Source organism: Ictidomys tridecemlineatus, chromosome 2, assembly GCF_052094955.1.
Source record: "Ictidomys tridecemlineatus isolate mIctTri1 chromosome 2, mIctTri1.hap1, whole genome shotgun sequence".
NCBI lineage: Eukaryota > Metazoa > Chordata > Mammalia > Rodentia > Sciuridae > Ictidomys > Ictidomys tridecemlineatus.
The window spans coordinates 83,439,626-83,463,975 of record NC_135478.1 but is presented as its reverse complement, the minus strand read 5'-3'; the positions used below and the strand labels follow the sequence as shown (position 1 = coordinate 83,463,975).

The 24,350-nt window shown below is 55.6% G+C and overlaps 1 protein-coding gene across 1 annotated transcript in view; it reads right to left on the bottom strand.

Moving 5' to 3' along the window:
- Dtx1 (deltex E3 ubiquitin ligase 1) overlaps positions 1-902 on the bottom strand; it is a 28,486-nt gene extending 27,584 nt beyond the window's left edge. Inside the window, exon 1 of the mRNA XM_078039067.1 lies at positions 644-902. Coding sequence (XP_077895193.1) covers positions 644-902 — 259 coding nt within the window. The remainder of the gene's footprint in view (positions 1-643) is intronic.
- Positions 903-24,350: the final 23,448 nt, after the last annotated feature.

The following is a 24,350-nucleotide window of genomic DNA, read 5'->3' as shown; positions in this document are numbered from 1 at the left end:
TGATCCCACCATCAGATCCACCACCTCCGTCATTGTGTGACAACCCCCTGCCACCACGAGGGCACCTCTGGTACTCGCTGCTCCCTCGTCACCCCCCACACCACCGGCTCCCCTGTCCCCCAGCAATGACCACGGCCGTTACCATGCCTCAGCACCATCCACACTTGCAGCCAGTGTGCCAGGCCAGCCAGGGGCCCTGGCTCAGGGCCTGCTGCCGGGCTGCACAGCCAGTCTGAGTTTGAATCACTCAGCTTCTGGGACCCTCGGTTTCCTCATCTGTGAAATGGGACTAGTAACTAGAATAACAGGGATGCAGGGGGTGGGAGAAGGGACACCCAGCGAGGCCAGGTATGCCCAGTCCTTCTTCCTCAATGACAGGGGCGCTAAAGCTCCCCCAGGGTCTGTGCTCAGATCCCTCCATGTTTCTTTGTTCCTCACTCAGCCATGAGAGAGGGTTCTGTCCATTTTGCAGATGAGGAAACCGAGGCGGTGACAGGAGATGCAACCTGCCCGAGTCCCCCAGCTTCTGCTGGGTGGCTGCCTGGCCCTTTTCCTGGGGGATCAGCAGATTTGGGGGTCCCAGGCCCCCCTCTCAGGGCCGCAGGGTGGGATTGCAGCATTGGGGATGGAGGGGGCTGCTCACCTGTGTCCTGGCGGAACTGGTGCATGGACTGCAGGTCGATGATGTAGGGCACCAGCTGGGCGTCCACCTGGCCCAGGACCACGGAGCCGCGGGCGTCCTCCTTGAGCACGTTCTCGATGTGGTGGCACACGGTGGCCGTGTAGGGCCGCCAGCGGCTGTGCTCGTTCAGCCACTCCCACACCACCACCCGGGCCACGTTCTGCGGCGGGAAGCCCAGCCCGCTCCCCGGCACCATCACGCCCTGGCCTGGCCTTGACATGGCCGCTGCTGTCTCTGGGGCCAGGTCCCCACACGGGCGGCCCAAGTCCTCCTGGGCCCGGGAGCTGGCGGGGAACTTCGTCTCCCGAGGGGCGGCAGGATGTGGGACCCTCTTCGCGGCCCGGAGGCCTCAGTCAAGGGGACTTGGGGCGCCACGCAGGCTCCGAGGACCCCTTCCCTGATGGCAGTCCCGGCCCGAGGACCCAGGCAGGGTCCTTCTCTGCGGGGAGGGTCCCCCGCGCCGGCGATCCAGGGAGGGAGGGAGGCAGTCGCCTCTGCTCCAGGTCCAGCCTCCTCCCTGCGGGCCTCGCTCCTCTTCCTCCCGCCACGCAGGGCCTGTCTGTCGCCCGAGCCCGGGCCCAGCCTGCTGCTCCCCGCGGCGCTCCGCCAGCCTCTGCGCCCCGACTGCGTCCCAGGCGCGGCGCCCGGCTTCGGCGGGGCGGCTCTCCCGGCCTCGGGCCCGCCCCTCCCGACGGTCCTGTGGAAGGGGGCGTCCGTGTCCCCCACGTCCCCTCTCCGCGTCGTCCGGGAAGGCCTCGGTGGTCGCAAGACGCCCTGGGCAGGGATGCGGCTCGGACTCGCGGCCGATGCGCGCGACTGGCGACTCCGGAGCTGGGCAGGGGACCCGGGCCGAGGGGGCGGGGGCCCGCGGCACGCCCCACCCCACTGGCGCTCGCGACCTGCGGGACACAGAGGGGACAGGGCCCTTTAAGAGGCGAGCACGGCCCCCTCCCCCTTCCCGGGAGCGTCGGGCGCCCGAGAACAATGGGGAGGCGCTGGGGGCGGCGGGGGCTCCGGGGTCGGGGTCGCGCCTCCCGGTGCCCCCGGGACAGGCCCCAAGGGGGAGGCCGGGGCGCGGGGTCCCGGATCCGCCGCCCGCAGAGCCCCCTGCGATGCCGGCGTCTCCCGGCACCCGGGCCCGAGCCCGGCGGGGACGCGGGGGGCGCAGGATGCGGGGTGCGCGGCGGCGGGCGCGGCCCAGGGCCCCTCGGGGACCGCGGCACCGTGGGGGCCAAGTCGCGAGCTGGAGGTCGCGGCCGCCGCCCCGGAGCAGCCCCGTCCCTGCCCGACTCCGCCGGCGCGGACCCCGCAGGCGCCGGGGGTGGGTCCCCTGCGCCCAGCGTCGCCCCGCGTCGCCCCGCGTCGCCCCGCGCTCACCGCCTCTCCTCCGCCTGGCTCGGCTCCGCTCGCGCCCAGCGCCGCCGCCTCCCGGGCTCCCCCGCGGTCCCGCCTCCGCGCCGGTCCCTCCCCGGCCCTCGCCGCCGCGCGGACACACTGCCCCGCCGACCGACCGACGGACGCAGGAGCCGCTGCCGGACGCCGGGATCCCGCGGGTGGGAGGCGACGGCGACCGCGGCCGCGCTCGGGAGGAAGGGGGAGGGGGCGGGGGAGGAGGAAGGGGAGGAGACAGCGCGGCCCCAGCGCCGCCGGCGCCACACGCGAGTCTGGGGCGCCCCGCATCTCAGCTAGGCCCGCGGGGACCCCGCGAGGCCGCCTGCGCCCAGGCAGGCGAGACAGGGAGCGGGGTGGGGAGGGGTCTCCTGCTTAACCTCTGTCATCTTTGCATTCCAGCCACCCAGTCCAGGGCATAGCACACAATAGGTGCTCAATAAATGCTTGAATGAACCAATAAGAGACAATCTAAAGAAAGCTTTGGGGTCCCCTGGGTGTCTTCTCTCACTACAGTGGAGGGGGGGGGAGAGGCTGGCAAGGGCCCTATGAGAGCCAAATGGAACCATGGCGTCTGAAGTGCATGGACAGGGAGACTGAGGCTCAGAGAGAGGAGGACACAGGCCCAGGATCACACAGCACTTAGCCCAGTGCCCACATGGACACCCTGCCCGGATTCTGCCGCAGCACCCAGGAAGCCAGCCCAGGGCCCTCTTCCCCAGAGCACCCACCTGCTCCAGGTGAGAGGGACAGTACAGCATCTAGGGAGGGGATGTGGCCAGGAATGGGGGCATCTTGGAGGAAGGCAAGGGCAGGCCCTCTACCATCTCTTTGAAAGCTACCTGCCAACCATAGGTGGTCAATAAATGCTGGGTGACTGGATGGAAGGGGAGGCTGGTGGTGGCAGCAGCTCGAGTGTTAACGGATGGTCAGGCCCTCCCTCCGGGCAGGCGGGATGCAGCTGGGGACACACATCAGCTGGGAGCAGGATGGACCACCCGGAGCCTGCGGGTGTTTAGATTGGGAAGGATGAAGGATGCGTCCGGGAACTCGGGCCTGGGAGGCAGATGGGGGTCAGTGGCCTGCTTGGGAGCCTGCCCGGAGCCGCTCGCTCGTGCTTCTCTGCCTCCCCAGGGCAGATGGAGATAAACTAGGCAAGGTCAGAGGCGGGCTGCTCAGGGGCGAGTTCCCAGAACCCAGCTGGCCGGCTGGAGGCCACTCCTGTGCATGTGGTCTCTCCACCGTGGGTCCAACCTCTGCAGACTGGATGGAGTCCCGGCCAGAGGGCAAGTCCAGGTCTGCAGGGACAACCCCCCACAGGATCGTGGGGCTCTGGGACATTAGCCTTGGGCCATCAGTGGCTTTCTGGGGGTCCTTAAAGACCTCTCCCCTGCTTACAGACTGTGTGTCTGCACTTTTCTGGCAGCGAGTGTCCGGCTTTGAGCAGATACTTCTCAAAGGAGGCAGGTCCTCAGAGGTTCAGGGCTGGTGGCCAACAACCTTAGGTTATAGAAGGGGCTCTGGGGGCCCCAAGGCGGAAAAGGGATTCACTCAAGGTCTTGGCAGCAACTTGAAAAGGAAACCTCAAGTCTCTGGGGTTTTCCTGTCTCATGCGACGTAGTTCTGCCCAGCTGTCTTCTCCTGCAGGAAGCCTTCCCTGAATTCACCCCATCTTCCTCTGTGCTCCTATGTTCACACCTTGACCTGACACCTGATGTCATAAACAGCCACTGCAGGGAAATCTGTCCCTGCTGGAGAGACCTCTCCAGGCCAGGACAGTGCTGCGGTGGCTGGTGCTCACTGAGTAACAGGTGTGGTTTATTGAGTGTCTATTACATGCCAGGTACCTATACTCTGCACCATTCTCCTGCAAGGTGTGTGTCTGGGGGTCTCCTCCTCATTATACACATGGAAAACAAAAAACTGACGTTCAGAGAGGTTAGGTGACTTGCCCGAGTTCCCACAGAGTCTGAGTGGTAGAGCTGCGGTTCTCAATTCCTTTCCGCTTTGCACCTCGCAGAACACCGAGCTGTCTGTTGGGTGACTAAGAAACAGCATCCAGCTGGGGATCTGGTTCAGTGTGGCCTTTAGTGGCCCCGCCCTCAGACAGGTAGTAAGAAGGTTCCTGAGTCATAACACATAGACTCTATCGATCACCACCAGATGTAGGTGCTGTGGGAAATCAAAGCCCCCAGATGTCACCTGTGGGGTGCGACTTGGCACAACCCCGTTGGAAAACAGTCTGGCCTTTTCTTCCCTAGTTAGGCAGCTCCGTCACCCGTGAGCCAGCAGTTAGTTGCACTCTCAGGTCTGTACCCTGGAGAAATCCTAGAGCCACTGCTACTGAGTCACAGGGAAGAATGTGCATAGCCGCTCTGCTCACAGCAGCCCAAACTGGGAGACAAACAAAGGCTCATCCATGGAGAGGAAATGAAGGAACCATGTTTGAATTCCCACTGTGAAATATTACGCGGTGCTCAAAATCAAGGCACGGTAGCCACACACTGAGATACGGGTGGGTCTCTGAGATAGAATATTCAATAAAAAACATCCTGCTAGGTAAACAGGATTCCCTTTCTATAGTGTTAAGGGCACACAGGGATGTGACACTAACTGTATGAAAAGAAAACAAGGGTAGAATAAATCCAGGATTCAGGATGAGGATCACGGAGGGTGGGTGGGAATGGGATCCTGGGGGTTGGGGGCGTGCGATCCTTAGATCTAAGTTCAGTCTCTAGTTTTTGTTTGGGTGGTGGCTTTACAGGTGTTTATGACATCATATGAGTAGATTTACTAATCAAAAGCTGATGAGAGTGAACTATGGACCAGGGATTAGGGTTAATCCATCCTTTCATGAACCAGGGTTCAAGAAGCAAGCAGGTGGTGAGGAGACGGGAGCATGCTGAGGTGAGATGGGGTTACAATTTTCATCAGCTCGTCAGGGAAGGTACCACTTAAGTGATGAACTGAGCCCAAGCTTGGAAGAGGGGAGTAGAGAGCCATGGGAGATCAAGAAAGAGCCTGCCAGGTGGAGAGGGCAGCAGGTGCAAAGGCCCTGGGGTGGGAGAGTGCTCGGCATCTCTAGGAATGGATGGGGTGGGGGAATGTGGACATGTGTTCCAGACATGGCTGCAGGGGAGGGAAATTGGGAAGCAGTCTTAGGGAGGGAGAGATGACCCCAAGAAGGTACCTGGATTCCGTGTGACACATTTCCCTGAGATGGTCTGACGGGGTTTCTACTACCTGTAACCCAGTGAGTCCTGTCCAGTGGACTCCCTGACCCTGTGGCCAGAAGATGGTACACTGGGTTTCCTCCCAAGAGGTTTCTTAAGAGAAAGCCAGCACAGATTGAAGAGTGGTGTCGAGGAAGCCACCAGGAAGAGGGGACACTCAGGGCGTCCTCACGGGAAGGGGGGCTCTAGGCACCAGGGACTCCACGAAGCTCTTCCAGTTCTCCAGCCGCCCCACGGGCCTCATCCAGATGTTACAGGTGAGGAAACCGAGGCCCAGGGAGGTGGCACAGTGAGCAGCAGGGTCCCTGGAGCGGGTCTGTCTGGAGCTTGGCACCTGCGGTGGCTGACCTATTTCCGGGGCTGTGCTCCAGCATCTTAGTGGAACCCATTTACTCCCCGGGGGGTGGGGCGGGTGAGTCCTTGAGGCCTGCCCTTCTTCCCCAGCCCGTGGGCAGTCGGGCAAGGTGCAGGGCACGGATCCTGGACTCACCGGGTCTCCGTCTCAGAGGGAAGAAGCCAGAGGAGGAATGCAGCTTCCTGGGGCCGCGGCTGAGGTTCTGCGCAGCTCGAGCTTGCAGAACCGGCCCACGTGGGCGGGGGTGCCACACAGAGGGGAGAGGAGCCCTGTTATGTTCCCCCGGGTCTCTGCCCCTGGCTTCCCCTGTAGCCGTGGGGCAGGTCCAGCTGGGCTGTGAATCGGGAGCAGGTGCAGAGCGCCCCCTGGTGGTCCACCCCTTTTATTCCTCCTATAGGGTTTTCCAGGTAATTTATTTTTATGGGCTTCAATTTTTTTAAAATTGTGGTCAACGTGCACAATATTTATCATCTTTTTTTTTTTGTATACTGGGATGGAGCCCAGGAGGGTTCCACCACTGAGCCACATCCCCTTTTTCTTTTTGTTTTTAGACAGGGTCTCCCTAGGTTGCCCAGGCCAGCCTCAACCTTTTAATCCTCCTGTTTCAGCCTCCTGAATCGCTGGGATGACAGATGTGTGCCACCACACTTTGCAAGATCTGCCGTCTTAGTCAGCTCTGGGTTTGCAGGTTAGCAGTGTTAAGTCGATTCCCAGTGTTGAGCTAACCATCTCCAGACTGTTAACCTCGAAACACTGGCACCATGCCCACTGACCAACCCCTCCTGTTCCTCTCTCCTCCCAGCTTTGGGAGACCACTGTTCTTTCTGTCTTTATGAACTTAACTACTCTAGTATCACTATAAGTGGAGTCATGCCGGGTTTGTCCTGTGTGACTGGCTTATGTCCCTGACCTGGAGATCCTCAAGGTTCGTGCATGTTGAAGCCATGTCAAAAATCTCCTTCCTTTTTGAAGGTTGACTAGTATTCCACTGCATGCATACCAGTTATTTACCCAGTAATCCATCGACGGTCTCCTGAATTGCTCCCAAGGTGGGCTATTGTCAAGGGTGTTGTTAGAAGAAGTGTGCGCAAATCTCTCCTTGACATGATGCTTTTGAGTCAGTACCCAGCAGTGGGGTTGATTACTGGATCCTATGAATCGCGTTCAACCAGATTCCTGTTTGGAAGCCCTAACCCTCTGCTGACTGTACTGGGCCTTCAGAAGCCTGCTCAGGTTAAGCGAGGTCACAGGGACTTCCTGCTGATCTGGGCATCTGATCTGGTGGCTCGCCGGCGCCATCTGCAGGCAGGGAGAGGCCCTCACCAGAGCCCAGCCGCCAGCCCTGTGGGGACTGAGGGCTACCGTGTGCCCAGCGACAGGCTGAGGGGGTCATATGCTTGTTACCATCGAAACCTCACATCAACCCAAGGTTTTTTATGCCATCCACATCTCACAGACGAGGACACTGTTGAAGGGACAAGGAACCAGCTCCCGTCACCAGGGAGCAGGTGCTAGGTGCACAGGGCTCCCACATGGGTCTGTCTGTCTGCAGGAAGTCCCACTGGCTTGGTGACAGCGGTGACGACGGTCAGCGGGCGCTCACAGAGCCCTGGAGCTGTGGCAGGACTGTCCCCGGCTCTTTGCACACACCCCACCTGAGTTCCTCTCCACACGCAGCCTCTGAGGTGTGTGCACTTTACAGACAGGAAACCAGGGCAGGGAAGACCGAGGGGCGGATGCCACAGATCTGGTGGCTCGCCAGTGCCATCTCCAGGGCTCAGCCGGGGGCCCTGTGCTGCCGCAGACGTGCCCCGAGCAAGTCCCACCCAGGACCTCCAACTCCCTCAGAGTAACAGTGAGGGCCCAGCATCTGCTTCCAGGTGGCTTGGTCATCACGGAGTCTGTGGAGGGGGTTCAGCAGAGCAGAGCCCATGATTGACGGAGGGTGGTGGGACCCGGGGACCAGCCCTCCAGCCCCATCCTCCCCAGGACAGCCCAGCCCGGCGTCCACACTAGATGGATCCAGACTGAAGCCTGATTCCTGTCTTTGGTTGTTTGAATTTGTCTTTTCAATTAGCATCGAGCTCCCTGAGAGGTTGTAAGGGGACGGTAAATTCTTACACGTCCTCATTCAGCTTCTTCAAACATGAAGTGTGCTTCATTCTCTGTCTCTCTGGCTCCACACCCGTGTGCATGCACACCTACACCACGTGCGTTTTTTCTTTTTCCTGTAATACTCGAGAATAAGTCACACAGGCGACATCCAGATACTTCTGCACACATTTTCTATACAAGGGACTCTTGCCTGGGCGCCGCACCATGACCACGGTGAGGAGGAGGCCAGGTGTTCTCTAATCTACTGCCCTCACCCAGAGTCTACCCACTGTCCCGATAATGTCTGCTGGTCCACATCTAAAAATACCTTCACGCCACCATCAAGATAGGCCTTTGGCCAAACACTTGGACTCTGCTACCAAACTGACACCCGGAATCAGCTGTCCCAGCTGCCTCGGTTCTACGTTCTCATCCTGGATATATCAGTCTTCGACTTGCCACCTCAAGGTTACATTATGGCTGCTGAAGCTCCGGAAATCACGATCTCAGAAAACAGTGTCCAGACAGAGGAAGAGGAGAGGAAAAAAGACTTGAAAGATTTTTTTTTTTGGCCCTTTTCTCTCCTAATGGAAAGACAATCTTCCCAGAATCTCTCAGCAGAATCCTCTTGATGTTGATGCTTCATTGGCAAGAACTGGATCAATCACTCACCCACCCCGGGGGCGCTTGTTGGCAGGAGAGCACTGGATGCTGGGATTGGCTTCAACAAGTCCAGACTCACCCTCTGGGGCTGGGTGGCGCATTCTGGAGCAGGGACCTTGGAATGAAGGCCTGCCTGGAGCTTTGGTGGGGTCTCTGTACCTGGGTGGCTTGCCCGGTGCCCCTGGCCAGGCCATCTGAGAGGCTTCACCTGGCCAGCTAGATAAGGCCATCCAGCTGCACTGGAGGCCGCGGCCATCTCCAGCTGCCGTCCACTCCTATCCTGTGGCCTCCCAGCCTGGGCTCTGGCCAAGCGGCTGACACCTGGCCAGCCACCTGCGGCCTGTGAGAAGCTGAGTGTGCAGAGGAGACCGCGGAGGACTCGCCGGGAGATTCCCGCAGCCCAGTGGGGGAGGGAGAGTCCAGGAGGTGGCACCAAGGGCGGGAACACCCAGGGAGGCGGCCAGGGGGAGTTACAGGTCGACGTGTGGGACCCTTCCCAAGTCCCCTCACCTTTAAGTGTCCCCAAGGGTAAAGGGGACAGAGAACACCGTCTTCACCTTCTAGACCAGGCGATGCAGGTCTTGTCCAAGGCCACTCTGTTAGTGCCCACCTGCCACTGTACCCGGTGACCACCCACTGAACTGCTTAGGCAGACGGACCCTGCCGCGCACGGTGCTGGAGGTCAGAAGCCTCAGGTCAGGGCCTCTGCAGGGTCGGGTCCTTCTGGGAGCCCCAGGGAGCTCCCACTTCTGTCTCAGTCCCCAGGGACCCCACTCCCTGGCTCAGGGCACCTTCCTCTGATCCTGAAGCCATCAACGTAGGCAGCAGGGTCACGGGCCCCTTCCTCCATCTGACCTCCTGCCTCCTCTTACAGAAAACCTTGCCATGACATTGTGTCCCCCTGGGTAACCCAGGTGACCCTCTCGGGTTCCATCTGCAAGGCCCTCTGCATGCCAGGCCACAGATGTGCAGGCTGGGGATCAGCCCGGTGCCCAGAGATGCTGCTCCCACGCATCTGAGGACGAGGATTAGAGGATTTTGTGAGTGGCTGCTGGAGCCGACCCCCCACAGGCCCTGTGGACGGCAGGCAGCTCGCTTTAAAAACGTGACCAAGAGCCCAACGCTCCCCGTCAACCACCATCTTCCACCATCTTCCTCCAGGCCCGTCCCTGTCCCTCAGCCCTGGGCTCCGTGTCCAAGGCCCCCGCTTGACAGTCGGCTGACGGAACAGGGGATTCTCTCCCGAGATGGCCAGGGCTGGAGCTGAGCTGCTGGGGACACACGCAGCCCCCGGAGCCAGGGAGGGGCGGGACTGGGTGATGCGTGGGGAACTCGGGGAGCCCAGCAGACCTCTAGGCTGGAGTTGGGGGGTCCACAGAGCGAGGCTGGGAAAAATGACCCCTTCATTCTTACCACCTTCTCATGGGACCGCGGTTGGTTTCCTTCTGCCGTGAGCCCAGGTGACATCCACCGTGGCCTGAGTGGGGTCTGCAACAGGGTCATCCGCAGAGGTCACCTCGCTTCACGTCACATCACACTCGCTGGAGAGTGCTCAAAAGTACTGCCCTGGGGCTGCAGATACGGCTCAGCTGGTGGAGGGCACAGGGCCCTGGGTTCAGTCCCCTGCACCGCAGAATAAAAACAAAACAAAATAATAAAGAATAAAAACAAAACAAAAACAAATAACAAAAAAATTGCTTTCTTTAGTTGCTAGTTTGGAGTCACCGTGGTGATTAGACTGGAACCACCTTTTGACAGATGCCCATAGCTGGGCTGGCGTGTGGGGGAGGGGCGTGTCTGCAGGCCCGCAGCTGAGGGGTCTCTGAGGTCACCTGGACCTTGGGTATTGCTGGTGTCCCTCGTGCCCATCGATTCAAATGTGGAAGCGCTGATCCCAACGTGGTGCGTGGGGCACGCACAGGTGGCCGCTCCTGCCCTTTTCCCTGGGCTGGCGCAGAGCCTGGGCAGGGTCTCTGGCTCCTGTTGCAGAGGGAAGGGCCGGAGGGGACGCACCCCAGCCTTCCATGTCAAGCCCACGGGTCGCCCGGAGCTTAGTGGGTACAGGGTTGTTTTTTTTTTTTTTTTGCCTGGGATGACAGGAAAGTTTTGCACATGGAGCAGGTGACGCCACAGCACCTTGAAGGCGGTCAGCTGAGTCCATGCTGAAAGACGGTGTGAGCGGCCCGTCGTGTCTTGTGTATATTTTATCACAATAAAACCAAAAAATAAGACAGGAAAAAGAACACGTGGCTGAATCCGCAGGAAGGGAAATGTCAGGAGTAGCTGCGTTGCGGTGACGTCTTGGAAACAAGCTCATCGGAGGTGACATTTAACATATTCTATGTTATGTCCCAATTAACACGTTTTACATTATGTTCCAGTTGATCACCCGTGCTCTCACCGACACTAGATCAAGTCTGTGCTTCTTTCTGAGATTGTTCCCTTTGCTTGGAGACCCCCCGGGGGCTGCGCACACATCTCGGGGGGCAGGAGGGACGTTTGCGTGGGCTCGGCTCACGGTGGTCAGCCGCTGGGAGGAGTTGCCTCTGGACACCTTTTGCTTCCCAAAGATCCTAACTACACGGAACCCTGAGGACCCCCTAGACTCGGAGGACCGGTTGCCATAGCACCCGTGAGCCATGGGCAGGACGAGCTGTGTGGTCCAGTGTAGGGGAAGGTGGACACCCGGTCAAAAGGCCTTCAGAGTCTCCAGGCCACTACTGCAGGACGTCACAGCTGCCAGGGCTCCTCACAGCTGCCCATGGGCACACCCAGGAGACGTCCCTGGTGGTGACCGAGGGCCACAGGTGCTAAGCTGGAGCTGAGAAGCTAGGAGAGTCCAGGCAGCAGGACACGGGAAGGAGAGGCAGGGGGTGTCCCACGGTGCCGGGTCACTCCCTGACCCCCACCCCGGCTTCTCTCCCCGCAGGGCTCAGCCTGAGACCCAGCGGTCCCCTGCCCAGCTGGCCTGGCTCTGTGCGGTCTCCCTGCTGCACAGTGGGACATCTGCTGGGCCTTTCCCGAAGAAAGGGACCGCTTGGCCGCCCCACCCCAAGTTTCTCTTACTTGGCCTTGAACAGAGCATCAAGTCTGTGGCTGTGACAGCCGTTTAGCAGGGACAGGGGACAAACATGAGACCCGAAAGCCAGCAGGCTCAACCCCACTCGCAGGGCCCAGGTCCTGGGTGGACGGGACAGAAACGCTGGTGTGCTCCCTGTGGTCTAGAGCTTTCCATTCACCAGCTCCTACAACGATGCCTTGTCCAGCTCCATCCACCCCCGGGGGAACCTGAGGCACCGTGTGGCTTGGCCAGGAAGCACCCCAACCTCACGACCCAGGGCCCGGCAAAAGAGGCTCAGCTGGGCATGTGGCCTCCGTGTCCTCTGTCCCCTCAGCAAGTGACCAAAGTTGCCCCGTCTCTCCTCTTGCCCCTGTGCACACTGCCCCGACAGGCCCAGCCCAGGCAGAAAGTTCACAAGCAAACCTCGGGCCAGGGACACTGCCTGCCCTCTGGCCCTCTGTGGCAGAGCGCTCGCCTGGCACGTGGGAGGCCCTGGGCTGGATCCTCAGCACCGCATATAAATAAACAAATAAAGTAAAAAGGTCCACCGACCATTAGAAACAAAAACAAAAAAGCTGCTCTCAGTCAAATTGTCCCCGTTCAGGGGCAACATAGGCCCTGGGGCTCGGTGGCTTAGAAGGCTGGGAGTCCCTCCCCTCCATCCCACCACCCGGTGCCACAGAGCTGAGCAAAGCCAGCAGCTGGGGGGACAGGGAGCTGCTCAGGCTCTGGTGTGGCCCAAGGGGAAGGGTCAGAGCGGCCACCAGCGACTGAGCACCTCCAAGAAGAGAGGCCAGTGCCGGGAGTCCTGGGCCTGTTAGCGTGTGAGTCGGAGAACTTTGCTCCTTTATGGTTATACTCCACTGTCTACACACCTGCCCTCTGTTTATCCATCCACCTGTGATGAACTCTTAGGCTGTGTCCATGTTTGGGGTCTTCTGAATGGTGCTGCTGTGAACACTCGTGTTCAAGAATCTGTTTGAATCTTTGTTTTCAATTTTTTGGGGTCTCTATCTCCCCAAATGACATGGTCCTAGGGCATGACATGGTCCTGTGGAAATTCTATGCTTCTCTCTTTGAGGAACTGCCAACCTGGTCCACGGTGGCTGTCCCACTTTCAACCTCCACCGCCAACGTGCGGGAGTTCCAGTATCCTCACGTCCTCCCTGACGGTTGTGATCTCCATTTTTTTAGACGATGGCCACCCTAAAGAGTATGAAGTGCTGTCTTGTGGTGGTTTAGATTTGCATTTGTCTACTGGTGGTACTTAAATAAGAATAGATAGCCTAGCACAGTCGTGCACCCCTATAATCCCAGGGTTTGGGAGGCTGAAGCAGGAGGATCATGAGTTCAAAGCCAGCCTCAGTAATGGTGAGGCCCTAAGCAACACATTACCATGTTGTTTTGGTCATACTAACTCCGACAAGCCTTTTTTTTTTCCTTCTTTGTAGGGGCTCAAACCCAGGTCCTCACTCGTGCTAGGTAAGAACAGCACTGCCGAAGCCCGGCTGGCTGGGCAAAATAGTGGGGGTGGGGGGGTGGGCGACTAACAACTTCTGTACATTGATACAGCAGGAGTAGGAGCCGTTTATTGTAGGACAACAGAGCTATTTATACATTCCACACAGCTTGTCTAATTAACATAAACTAGATACATCAGTCAACCAATAAGGAATCTCCACACTTAATAGCTCGCTTTTGTTACTTCTCAAACCACTCCCTCTGGCATTTTGCCAGGCACCATCCAGACTTGTTTAGAACTCTAACATTCCCCTGGCAAAATACCACGTGTTATTTTGACTTGTCTATAGACCTTAACACAGCACCCCTAGCTCTGTACTAAGTCTTGAAATTATCAAATGTGAGCTGCCCCACTTAGTTGTCCTTCTTCTCCTTCTTTTAAAGATTGTATTGGCTCCTCTGAATTCCATATGGATTTTAGGATGAGTTCTTCCGTCTCTGTAAAAAATACATTGGAATTTTGTTAGGAATACACTGCATCTGTGAGTTGCTTGCTTGGGTAGCATTTTTATCTCAGTGGTATTAAAGCTTCTCGACCAGGGGAACAACATTCCATTTCTTTTGGAGGACCTCTAGATTATGTCTTGGAAGGCAGTCTTTTTCTTTTTTCTTTTTTGTACCAGGGATTGAACCCAGGGGCAGTTAACCACGGAGCCACATTCCTAGCCCTTAAAAAAAAATATTAAAGACAGGGCCTCACTGAGTTGCTTAGGGCCTTCTAAGTTGCTGAGGCTGGCTTTGAACTTGCCATCCTCCTGCCCCAGCCTCCCTCCCGAGCCTCTGGGATGACGGGCGTGGGCCAGCGCACCTGGCTTGGAAGGCAATTGTTAAAAACGGGAATGTCTTCAGAAGTCCAAGGCAGGAATCCTAGTGGTCACATTGAAAGTCCCTGGAAACTAATAGAGAGCGCAGAACGGCTTCAGAAAAACCTGGGTTAACTCAGCCGTCTGTCCACGGCCTCTAGTCTGTGGGAGCCAAAATAAAGGGGGAAAATAAAAGACAAAGAAGAAGAAAGTGGTTTCTGAGCCGTTGTCCCCTGTGCCTCTCCACCCTGTGAGGAGCAGGCGTGCAGTACGCAGAAGCAGGAGGTTGTTGATCAGGATCACAGCTCCGGCCTCCCTCCCCGCGGCTGACCACTTCCCAGGACCCTGCTTCCTGCTCTCGCTCCTGTAATTCCCTCCATGGCCACGAGATGGCAGCAAGCGCGGGCCGCAGACGGCCAGGGTCGGGCTCGCAAAGCAGCGAAGCGGGCGGCGGCGGGGACGGGAGGACAGAGGGCGGGTGTGCGCGGGACCTGGACTTGCACCCGCAGCGGCCCTGGAGCCGTGACACGGGCACGCCTGGAGGAAGAGCGTTCGCGATGCCGAGAGCCAGCGCTTTCCTTCAACAGTGGGAAGCGGGAAGCGGGAAGCAGGAGGGACCGGCAGCGCGGGCGGGCGGGGGCTGCGGATGGACAGCGGTGGCCTGGAAGGTGGTCTCCAGCTGCCTCACCCCGTCAGAGGGAACCCCCCCCCCCCGGATACTAGAGACGCCCCACACAGGACGCACTGGAATGCTCCACGGGCAGAGCCTGGCTCTTGGCGCGTGTGTGACCCCCACCCAGCAAAGTCCCCTGTGCCAGGACGCACCGGGCTGCGGAGGGGAGGGGAATGGAGTCAGACGTGAGGCCCAGGTGGCTGGACTGGGAAGTCCCGGTGCAAGTCCCAGCCCCGCCACCTCCTTGCTGGTTGACCTTGATCTTGGGCAATGACTTCACGTCTCCGGGCCTCGGCTTACCGTGGAGTGAGGATGGGATGGGGTGGTGGTCACTCTTCGCTCCTTCTGGAAGCCGCGGCTTTGTAGACAGGGACATTGGGGATGAGAGGTCAGAGGGTGCTCTGTCAGCCACCGGGAGAACAGAGGGGCATTGGCGGGATCCTGGGGCGCCTCGAGGTGCACACGCCCAGGTGTGCTAGATAAGCCCGTCTTCCTCCTCTTTTAAAAAATCTAGTTTGTTTCCAGCTTCCTATTGATTTAGGGTAAAAAAGTCCACCTTGGTTATTCTGCGGGATTTTTTCTCCTATTAAGATGATGATGATGATGATGATGATGATGATGATGATGATGATAGTGGGTTTGGAACCCAGGCCTCGTGCATGCTCAGCGCACGGCTCTGAGCTACATCCCTGACTCCTTCCCCCCACAGCACTTGGTGATCTTGGAACTTGGAGACCACAGAAATGTCCACTTTACTCACGTGGCCCCGGTGGCCCTTCAGGGGCTTCTCAGCATTTCTTTTTGCCTCCTGGGACATGGGCCAGGTTGGGCCCTTGTTTAGGGCACGTCTTTGTGGGTGTACCTTGCAATCACCCCTTCCAGGGGGCTGCCTCAGAGTCCTGGTCCCATTTTATCTCAGCACGTGTGGACGGCTGATCCCCCTACTTCACATCACGTGGCTCTGGAAGCTCACCCACAGTTTCCCAGCCATTTGTTCCATGTCTTTCTTGAGATTCTGGAAAAAACAAAAAACAAAAAAAACCACCTATGTTCTATGTGGGCAAAAGGGGAAATTAAAAGAAGGGGTGGGGACTCCATAAATCACTATTTGAAATACAGTAATAGACTGGAGGAACTTTGGAGTCTTATTCAAGCTACTGGTTGATAGTTAGGAAGCTGAGCTCCTGCAAACAAACCCTTGGAAACCCAGGACTAGTTCCCTGGCCTGGAGCCTCTCAGGCTGTCCGTCTCTGGGCTGTTCTAGGCTGCCGTGGGAAATCACGTGCCTGATAGATGATCCCCAAATGTATAGCTTGAAGTGACACTTAGGATCTCACCGTGTTATTGGTTTGGATGTGAGGTGTCCCCCCAGAGTTCACGAGTGAGACACTGAGAGAAGGTCTGGAGGAGAAATGATTGGGTCGTGGCTTCACCTACTCAGCAGATTAGTCCCTGATGGCATTGATGGAGTGGCACCTGGAAGTGGTGGGCTGAGGCTGGAGGAAGGGGTTCATGGGGGGCGTGGCTGTGGGGTGTATATTTTGTATCTGGAGCGTGGAGACCCTTTCTGCTTCCTGATCACCATGTAGTGGCTTCCCTCTGCCACACTCTTCCGCGGTGATGTCCTGCCTCCCCTTGAGCCCCGAGGAATGGAGCCGGCCTTCCGTGGACTGAGACCTCTGAAACCATGAACTCTCAAATCCACGCTTCCTCCTCTACAATCGTTGTGGTCAGGTCTTTTAGTCCAGCACTGAGAAGCTGGCTGACAGGCAAGTTTCTGTAGACTGGGTATCGGGCACCACCCCCTGGATTCCTGCCCTAGGACCCTTCCAGCCCCCACCTGTGGGGGCTGCCGTCATCCGAATGCTGGTCTAAGGCTGTGGGCAAGTTCTCAGGACCTCCCCTGGGGACGGTCACCCCATCCCAGTTGCCTAGTTTATTCTTCAGGAGCAAAGTCACCAGGCACAACCTGGAGAGAGGATGGGGAGGTGAAGGCCAGGAGGCGGCTCATGGGGCCATTTTGGAAGTGACCAACCTCCATTACCATAAAGAGCCAACTGTCATCTGTTCTCCAAACTTAATAACGTCCTTGGACAACGGCTCAAATGAAGATTCCTGGACTCTCCTCCCAGGGCTTCTATTAGGTGAGTCTGGGACAGGGGCCAGAAATCTGTGTCTTTCATAAGAACACAGGTTCTGATTCAGGAGGCCCCGGTGTGTTGGGGGAGTTCTGTGTGGACGCTGTCCTGTGCTGGACGGGCAGGGCTCTGGGGCCTGCATGCCTACACCCCCACATTCGTGTGTGGAAATCTCAGCCCTCTGGGGCCTTTGGCGGGATTGTGATACACTGGCCTCTCCTACACGGTGGGGGAATGAAGACTGGTTTAACTCTTTAGGAGGACATTTTGCAATAGGGGACAAAATTTCAAAGGCATTCACGTTTTGACTCTTTTTAGGAACTTGTGCTGCCTTCTCTCCCACAGTGTAAGATCAAGACACAAACAGACAGGGTGTGCACTGAGGGCCGCTAACTCCTTTCCTGAGGGCTCCACCCTTGATGAGAAATCTTTTCATATATACAAAGGATATTATGTCGTACATATAGACATACGTACATACATTTTTTGGGAAAATACATAAAGCTGTCTGTCCATATATTTTGCATTCTCTCTCTCTGGGATTGAACCCATGGTGCTCTACCACAGAGCTACAGTCCCCAGCCCTTTTCATTTTTTAACTTTGAGACAGAGTCTCACTCAATTGCTTAGGGCCTTGCTAAGTTGCTGAAACTGGCTTCGAACTTATGATCCTCCTGCCTCAGCCTCCCAAGTCGCTGATTTCTCCTGGTTTTTAAGAGCTCTTACAAATACACACACTAGGAATATTAACCCTTTACCTGTGATCTCTACTGCAAACATTTTCTTTCCATTTGCAAACCGTCTTTTGTTTGTGGACTTTTTTTTTTTTTTTTGACACGGAAGCGTTTGGATTTCTGTGCAGTCAATTTCTCAGTGCTTACTTTTCTTGCATCTGGATTGTGAGTCACAGTTAGAAAGTCTTTCTCGACTTCCACGTTAGGAAAGGAATCCACCTGTTTTTTTTGGTACTTTACGGTTTCATTTCTTGCACTTATTTTGGGATGCAGTGGGAGTTGATTGTTAGGTGAGCAAGACAGGCATCTAGCTTTCTCTTCTTCTAATGTGTCGCCAACGATCTAAAAACAGTTCCTCAGAGCCCATCATTCTTAATAATTTTCTGATTTCTGAAGTTATCATTGATAAAGTCCCATGGGTGCTCTGTCTGTCCCTGGGATTTCGATCCCACCGGTCTTCCTATCTCTTTGAGTACCAGTAGTGCACTATTTTAATTTATAGGTTTTTTTGTTGTTGTTTTTACTGTTTTCCTGCTTATTCTTGAAAGTTTATTTTTCTACACAAAATTTAGTATAGCTTGTCTACGGGGCATGTTGCCATTTTTTTTTTTAAACTCGGATTGCTTTAAATTTATACCTTGTTCAAGGGAAAAGAGACGTTGCTATGGTGCTGGGTTGCCCCATACAAGATCCAAGCGTGTCTTCCTGTACCTTCAACTGTGCTTGTGCTTTCAGGAATGTTCTAGAAGTGTTCCTCCTGTAGGTTTTACAACTTTTTTGTTACATGGATCCCCAAGTATTTCAGCTTAGTTACTATCATAAGTGGGTTTCCCTACCTTTCTATCTTCTCACTGGTTATTTGTGCACGTGAAGGCAATTGGCTTCCACCATGTTATTTCTATATCTTGCTATTTCATCAAAGCATTTTATTGTTTCAGTTTTATTGCTGATGATTTTGTTTTACAGATACACGATCACATTGCTTACAAATGGAGATAATTTCTTTCCATTATTTTTTTCTTCCTCCAATAGACTGGGTATCTGATGGCTTGGGGTGGAGATGGACTGTACCCCCGCATCCATATGCTGGAGGCCTGACCCCCAGGCCTTCAGAATGTGGTCTTATTTGGAAATGGAGTTGCTGCAGATGTAATTGATTAAGACAAGGTCATATTGGAGATGCTATTCTCTCTCTCTCTCTCTCTCTCTCTCTCTCTCTCTCTCTCTCTCTCTCTCATACCAGGGACTAAACTCAGGGACGCTTTACCATTGAGTCACATCTCCAATCCTTTTTATTTTTCATTTTGAGACAGGGTCTCACTAAGTTACTGAGGCTGGCCTTGAACTTCCCATCCTCCTGCCTCAGCCTCCTGAGTTGCTGGGCTTATAGTTGTGCGCCACCGACCTGGCAGTTCAACCCTTAAGCTATTAAAACTTTCTTCTGTCTCAATAGTTATTTCTTTCTTGTCCCTTCTTGTTCTGCATTTCTTGGTGTGTGTCTTCTTTTTTCTTATTACTTTAGCTGGTGTTCTGCCTACTTGATGATTTTTTTAAGCAGGGTTTTGATTTATAAATTAGATGTACTGTTTTCTACTCTCTACCTCATCAATGTCTGCCTACTTGATGATTTTTTTAAGCAGGGTTTTGATTTATAAATTAGATGTACTGTTTTCTATTCTCTACCTCATCAATGTTTGCTTTTAACTTCATTATTTCCTTCTTCAGCCTCTGTTTTAGAATTCCTTGTCCTTTTCCCTGGCACTCTGAGCTGGGAAATTTTCCTTAATCGATTATCATCCTCTATTCTATGGATGAAAGTGTTGAAGGGTTAGGTATTTCCCTCTAATCACTGCGATAAGTGTGTCCCTAGATTGGCAGTATTTGAATTTTTATTATTTTTTAGAAATTCTGCAGATTCATTTTACGGTTTCTCCTTTATCTGAGAGTTGTTTAATAAAAAGTTTAAGCATTTCTAGCTGCAGATACCTTTTATAAAATTTCTTAATACTTTCTCCTTTTACTGAAGTAAGACATGAGGATGTCCTTGTTATTTGTGTGTGTGTGTGTGTGTGTGTGTGTGTGTGTGTGTGTGTGTGTTGGGGCGCCTTTGATGAGTTCTGGTGATTTTTCCAGGTTTTCTTGAAAAGGTGTGTCCACTGTCTGGACTAGAGTCCGGCCTGCCTCTCTACAGTTCCCCGTGGACACAGTGTGCAGGTCTTTCACTTGTCCGTTTTCTCTGGCTCCCTGGACCTCCTTGTCCTGAGGGTGGCTCTTGAACCCTCCTGTGCTGTGGCGGTTTCCGTGTCTCCACGAATCTCAGGGCTTTGCTTTATGAGTCTGTGGCTGTTGCTATGGTGAGCAGCTTCTCAGAGAGGTGACTATAGTGTGGCCCATCCCTTCGAGGAAACAGCTAAGAACCGGTTTGTCTGACAGAGTCACATGTCAAAAGCTTGGCCCTGTGGATACCTTTAAAAAAAATCCATGCTATGGTTTCTGGTTCACGGTCACCGAGTCTCTCCCTTTCCCTGATTCATTTATCTCTCCCCTCTCAGCACCCGACATAGCCCAGGAAACACCAGATTCTCTCCTCAGCCAGTGTAGACAGGCTCGGCCCTCGGACTGGCCCCTCTGGAAGGTGCACTGGGGCCTAGGCGGGCGGCAGCCAGCCAGGACGCAAAGTGAAAATCCTGGAGCTGCCTCTCCAGCCGCCCCACCCTCTGCCCTTTCCTAGCTGACATCACCCACAATGTCACTCAAAACTCACGGAGCTCTAACTGAAGCTTTTTCAAACATTCTGAAATCGCAGTTCTTGGGCAGGCCTAAATAAATACATAAATAAAGATCTGGGGTGGAGCTCAGGGCTGGGGTGCTCGCCTCGTGTGGGCAAGGGCCTGGCTGCATCCCTGGTACCTAAGGAGAAAACACGCGCACACACACACACACACACCGCCACACCTAGCCTTTCACTGTCTTGGGCAGGCAGATTTTTGGAGATCGAGGAGAGGTATGGTTTGCACATCTGGCTTCAGGCTCAGGGGGTTTGAACCCGCGGCCCCGGTCTCCTCCCCTTGGCCCAGGCCAGCCTCGCTGGGTGACGGGCCCTGGGGTCCCGCTGTGATGAGAGACGGGCGCCTCCCAGCTCCTCCTGCTTCACTCTGCTCCACGTGGCCCCCCAGTGCCCTCCTCCCCTGGGCTGCGTTCTCATGACCTCCTCTTAGGGTGCAGGCACAGCCACGTGTCACTTAACAATGGCGATCTGTTCTGAAAACTGTGTGAACCTCCTGGAGGGCACTGACTCAACCCCAGAGGGCGGAGGACACTGGTCTCTTGAGGGATCAAGGGATGTGGCTGACACGGGTGGCCCAGGCAGCGACCGGCTGACGTGGCCGACTCTTTGGTCATTTTTCCTGCAGGGCTGGGGCTGGGGGGCGGGAAGCCAGGGCCTCATGCATGCTGGACGCTGGCCCTGCCCCTGGGCTCCACCCCTGCTGTCCCTTTTTTTAATAAGCAGCAGCGTGTCCTCATATGAGGATCAGAGCCTGGGTCAGGGGATACTCAACCAGTGACATGGCCATTTATCGTCACCATCAGTTATCATGTGCCACTCGTGATTGTAGGTGCCTGACTGGCCTTGCGGGAGGTCAGTTCCCACCAGCATCACCACGAGTGCGTGTGTAAAGCTCTGCACTAGCACATCGTGAGAGCTGCGATGTCACTAGATAACGAGGGGTTTCCAGCATCATGACGAGATCACCCTCAGATACGTGGTCCTTTGTGGAAAACATGACCGTCATCGAGGTACAACCTGCATCCCACACGACGAGTCCTAAGTGTGTTTGGATGAACTTAGATGAATGAACGCGCCCACGTCCCCAGCATCCCGATCAAGAGGTCATTCCGACCCCCCAGGAACTTCCCGCGTGTCCTTTCTAGCCGCCCTCCCTGACCACGGCCAGCCTTGACCGTCCATCCATCACCGAGTTCTGCCTCGACTCACGTCTTGCTTGTTCTTAAACCTCAAGACGTGGAGTCGCGCGGGCGCCCCCTGGAACCCGGCTTCACCCTGCAGCAGCTGCTGCACCGCTAGCTCTGTCCCTTCTGCTGGGCGGGTGCCATCCTGTCGTGTGTGTGTGTGTGTGTGTGTGTGTGTGTGTGTGTGTGTGTGTCACCACGGTTCGTCCCCTTTCTGCTGCTGAGACCTGCAGCTTCTTTCTGCTCCTGGGCTATTATGAAGAAGGTCCAGGAGGAGGGCAGAATGACTCTTGGGTGGGTTATGTGTCCCCCCGGGCATGAGCCTCAGGAACGGGTCTTACCCAGGGACGCTGGGGCGCAGATCGGAGCTCTGGGAGGAGAAGGTAAAGGGCCTTGGGAGGCAGAGCAGAGCAAGGGAACCGGTAGCCACGGAAGGCAGGCAGCTGCCAGAAGCCAGAGGAGGCGTGGGATGGATTCTCTTTTTGCAGCTTCCAGAAGGTCCAGGTCTGGTGAGCCTTGCTTGTAGACCAGTGAGGCCGGGTTTAGATTTCTGACCTCCAGGACTATAATAGGGTATTTTTTTTGTTGTTAACCTATTAAGTCTGTGGTCATGTGTTACAGTCCCACAAGAGATTAGTACTTGGGGCTGGAATTTCAGGTGCCTCTGGGCATCGCGGCCTGGGGGCAGGCTGCAAGCATGCGGTCCCTCTGCTCTGCCAGCTGCCATCCACAGGAGAGTGTCAGGAGCGTGGGGCATCAGCATTTAGAGACTGACATGAATCGGTAGGAGTTGAGTGGTGTCCTTCTGTCTCTTTTTCAGATTCGAGTCTCCAGTTTGCAAGAGGAAAGCCGCCCAGTGTGGGGAGGGCAGAGCAGGAGGGACAATGGACTTTTCTTTGCTCATTTCCTGTCGGTATTTTGACAAAGCAGAGATGAAGACATGTCCTCTCTCCTAATTCACCAGGAAGCTACGCGCTGCAACTGGGAGTGACTATTCCTGTTCCAGGGACAAGGATGGGGATGTGGGTGTCAGCTGTGCCCCCAGAGCCCCACATCTCTGGGGCGTTGGGAGTACAGTGGCTTCAGGGTGCTTGGCACTGGGACTGTGGAATGGGCAGGTCTGAACCTGACTGCCCTGCTTCTCGCCTCCCTCTTCAGGACCTACAGACCGCGTGGCTCGGGAGGAATAAGAGTAGAGAGAAGCAGGAAGCTCTTGGTGCTTGGAGGTCTTCGGAGAGAGCCGGGTGCAGGTCAGGAGCCAGCAAGGATGGACGAGATCAGGCTCAGTCATTGGTCCTGCACGTCTGTTTACATCCACATTCTGGGTTCTCCCTCCAGTGCCAGGGATGAATGCCAACCATCTGCCAGTGCCCCACCCCGTGGTGAACTGAGTAACAGTCCCCACCCTTCACCAAGATGTCCATGTCCTGATCACTGGAACCTGGGACAGTGGGGGTGGGTCTGGTCTAAAGGGTTTGAGGTGACAAGCTTTGGTGGGGCTGAGGTCATCCCAGCAGCCCTCCTGAGATGGAGGCAGGAGAAACGCATCCCTAGTTGATGGAACCAAAGAGGTGGAGGGATGCCAGGGGCTGGGCAGCTTCTGGGACTGTCCCCAGAAGGAGCCAGCCCCCCCACACCTTGACTTTAGCCTGGACACTGTTTTTGGACTTTGGATCTCTAGAACCTTGTGCCATATAAAGTGACACATGTCGAGCAGGGACACCTTAGGGGGCCACTATCCTGCCTTCTGCAGCCAGAGACTTGGGTTCAATCCTGGCTCTGGACCTGATGGACTTGTGACTTTGCCAGAGTCCCCTCTCTCTGGGTCTCAGCTTCCTTCTGCCTGGACAATTCAGAGTGTGTCAGGAGTGAGCAAGCGAGAGAGAGCTGGTGCATCTTCAGCAGGAGAACAGATTTTCTCATCCTACACTCAGATGTGCAGAAAAATATGTGGCTTGTTTTTTTTCTTACAACTGATTTTTGGCCTTCCTCAGGATGAATTTCCATCCCTGGGGAATCGGAAGAGAGAAACGAAAATTAGCCCCAGTGTTCCTGAGGACGGTCCAGATGAGGCTTCAGAAAGGAACCCCCGACCCGCAAGACGTCAGGGGCTTCACTCCACAAAAGGGCCGCTTCTCACTTAGGCCAATAGGGCTCAGGTCAGGACGAACCTCTCCCTTTTTGGAACCCATGAGTGGCAGGTCTCTGTGGCAGAGAAGATGGTGGGGAGACAGGCCAGCCCGTATCTGCTCAGCCTGCAAGTCCAAGGCCAGTTCTGCTCACAGTTCATTGGTTAGAACCAGTCGCACTGAGATGGGTGGGCTCCCGGAGAAAGAAGGCCAGATCTACAGGCACGAGTAACCCATCTCGCTTGTTCCTTTAGATGGAATGAAGAAACCCCACAGTGTGCTGGCACCAGATCAACTGGAACAAAAACCATAATTAATTTAAACATCACCGTATTCCAAGGCTCACCCAATGTGTCCACTAATGATTTATGGGTAGGATGGTCGACCCAAGGGGAGCATTCCCAAGGATTGTCAGGAGACTTGATTTCCCAAGAGGCTTGCCTGAGGACCCGCACATTTCTTCCCAGGAAAATCACATAGAAAGTCGTGAACTTGACCCTGGGCCTATCATTTGTCTTCTCCCCTAGTCCGCCTCTGGGCTGTCTGGCTATTGCTTGTGCCTTATTTTTGACGCATCTGGAAATTCTTTTCACTATCAGAAGTGAAGAACCCTCATGGGCGGAGGTGACGTCTCAGTCTGCTCTTTGGCAGGGCCTCTTGGGACCCTTGTCCCAGGACCACATGATCCACCAGGTGACTGGAAGGCAGGCTGAGGAGACATGGCTGACTTCCTGTCTGCCCAGGAAGAGGAAACGGGGTGGGGAGAAGGCGGAGATGCTGCCCGGTTTCTGGTCTAAAACACAGGTTAAGTGTTTCCTTGAAATAAGTTCTCTGGGCTTCCTTCTGACTTTGAGTTTTTAGTCATCTATTTTCCTCTCTCTGGATGTGTGTGGGAGGGGTGCA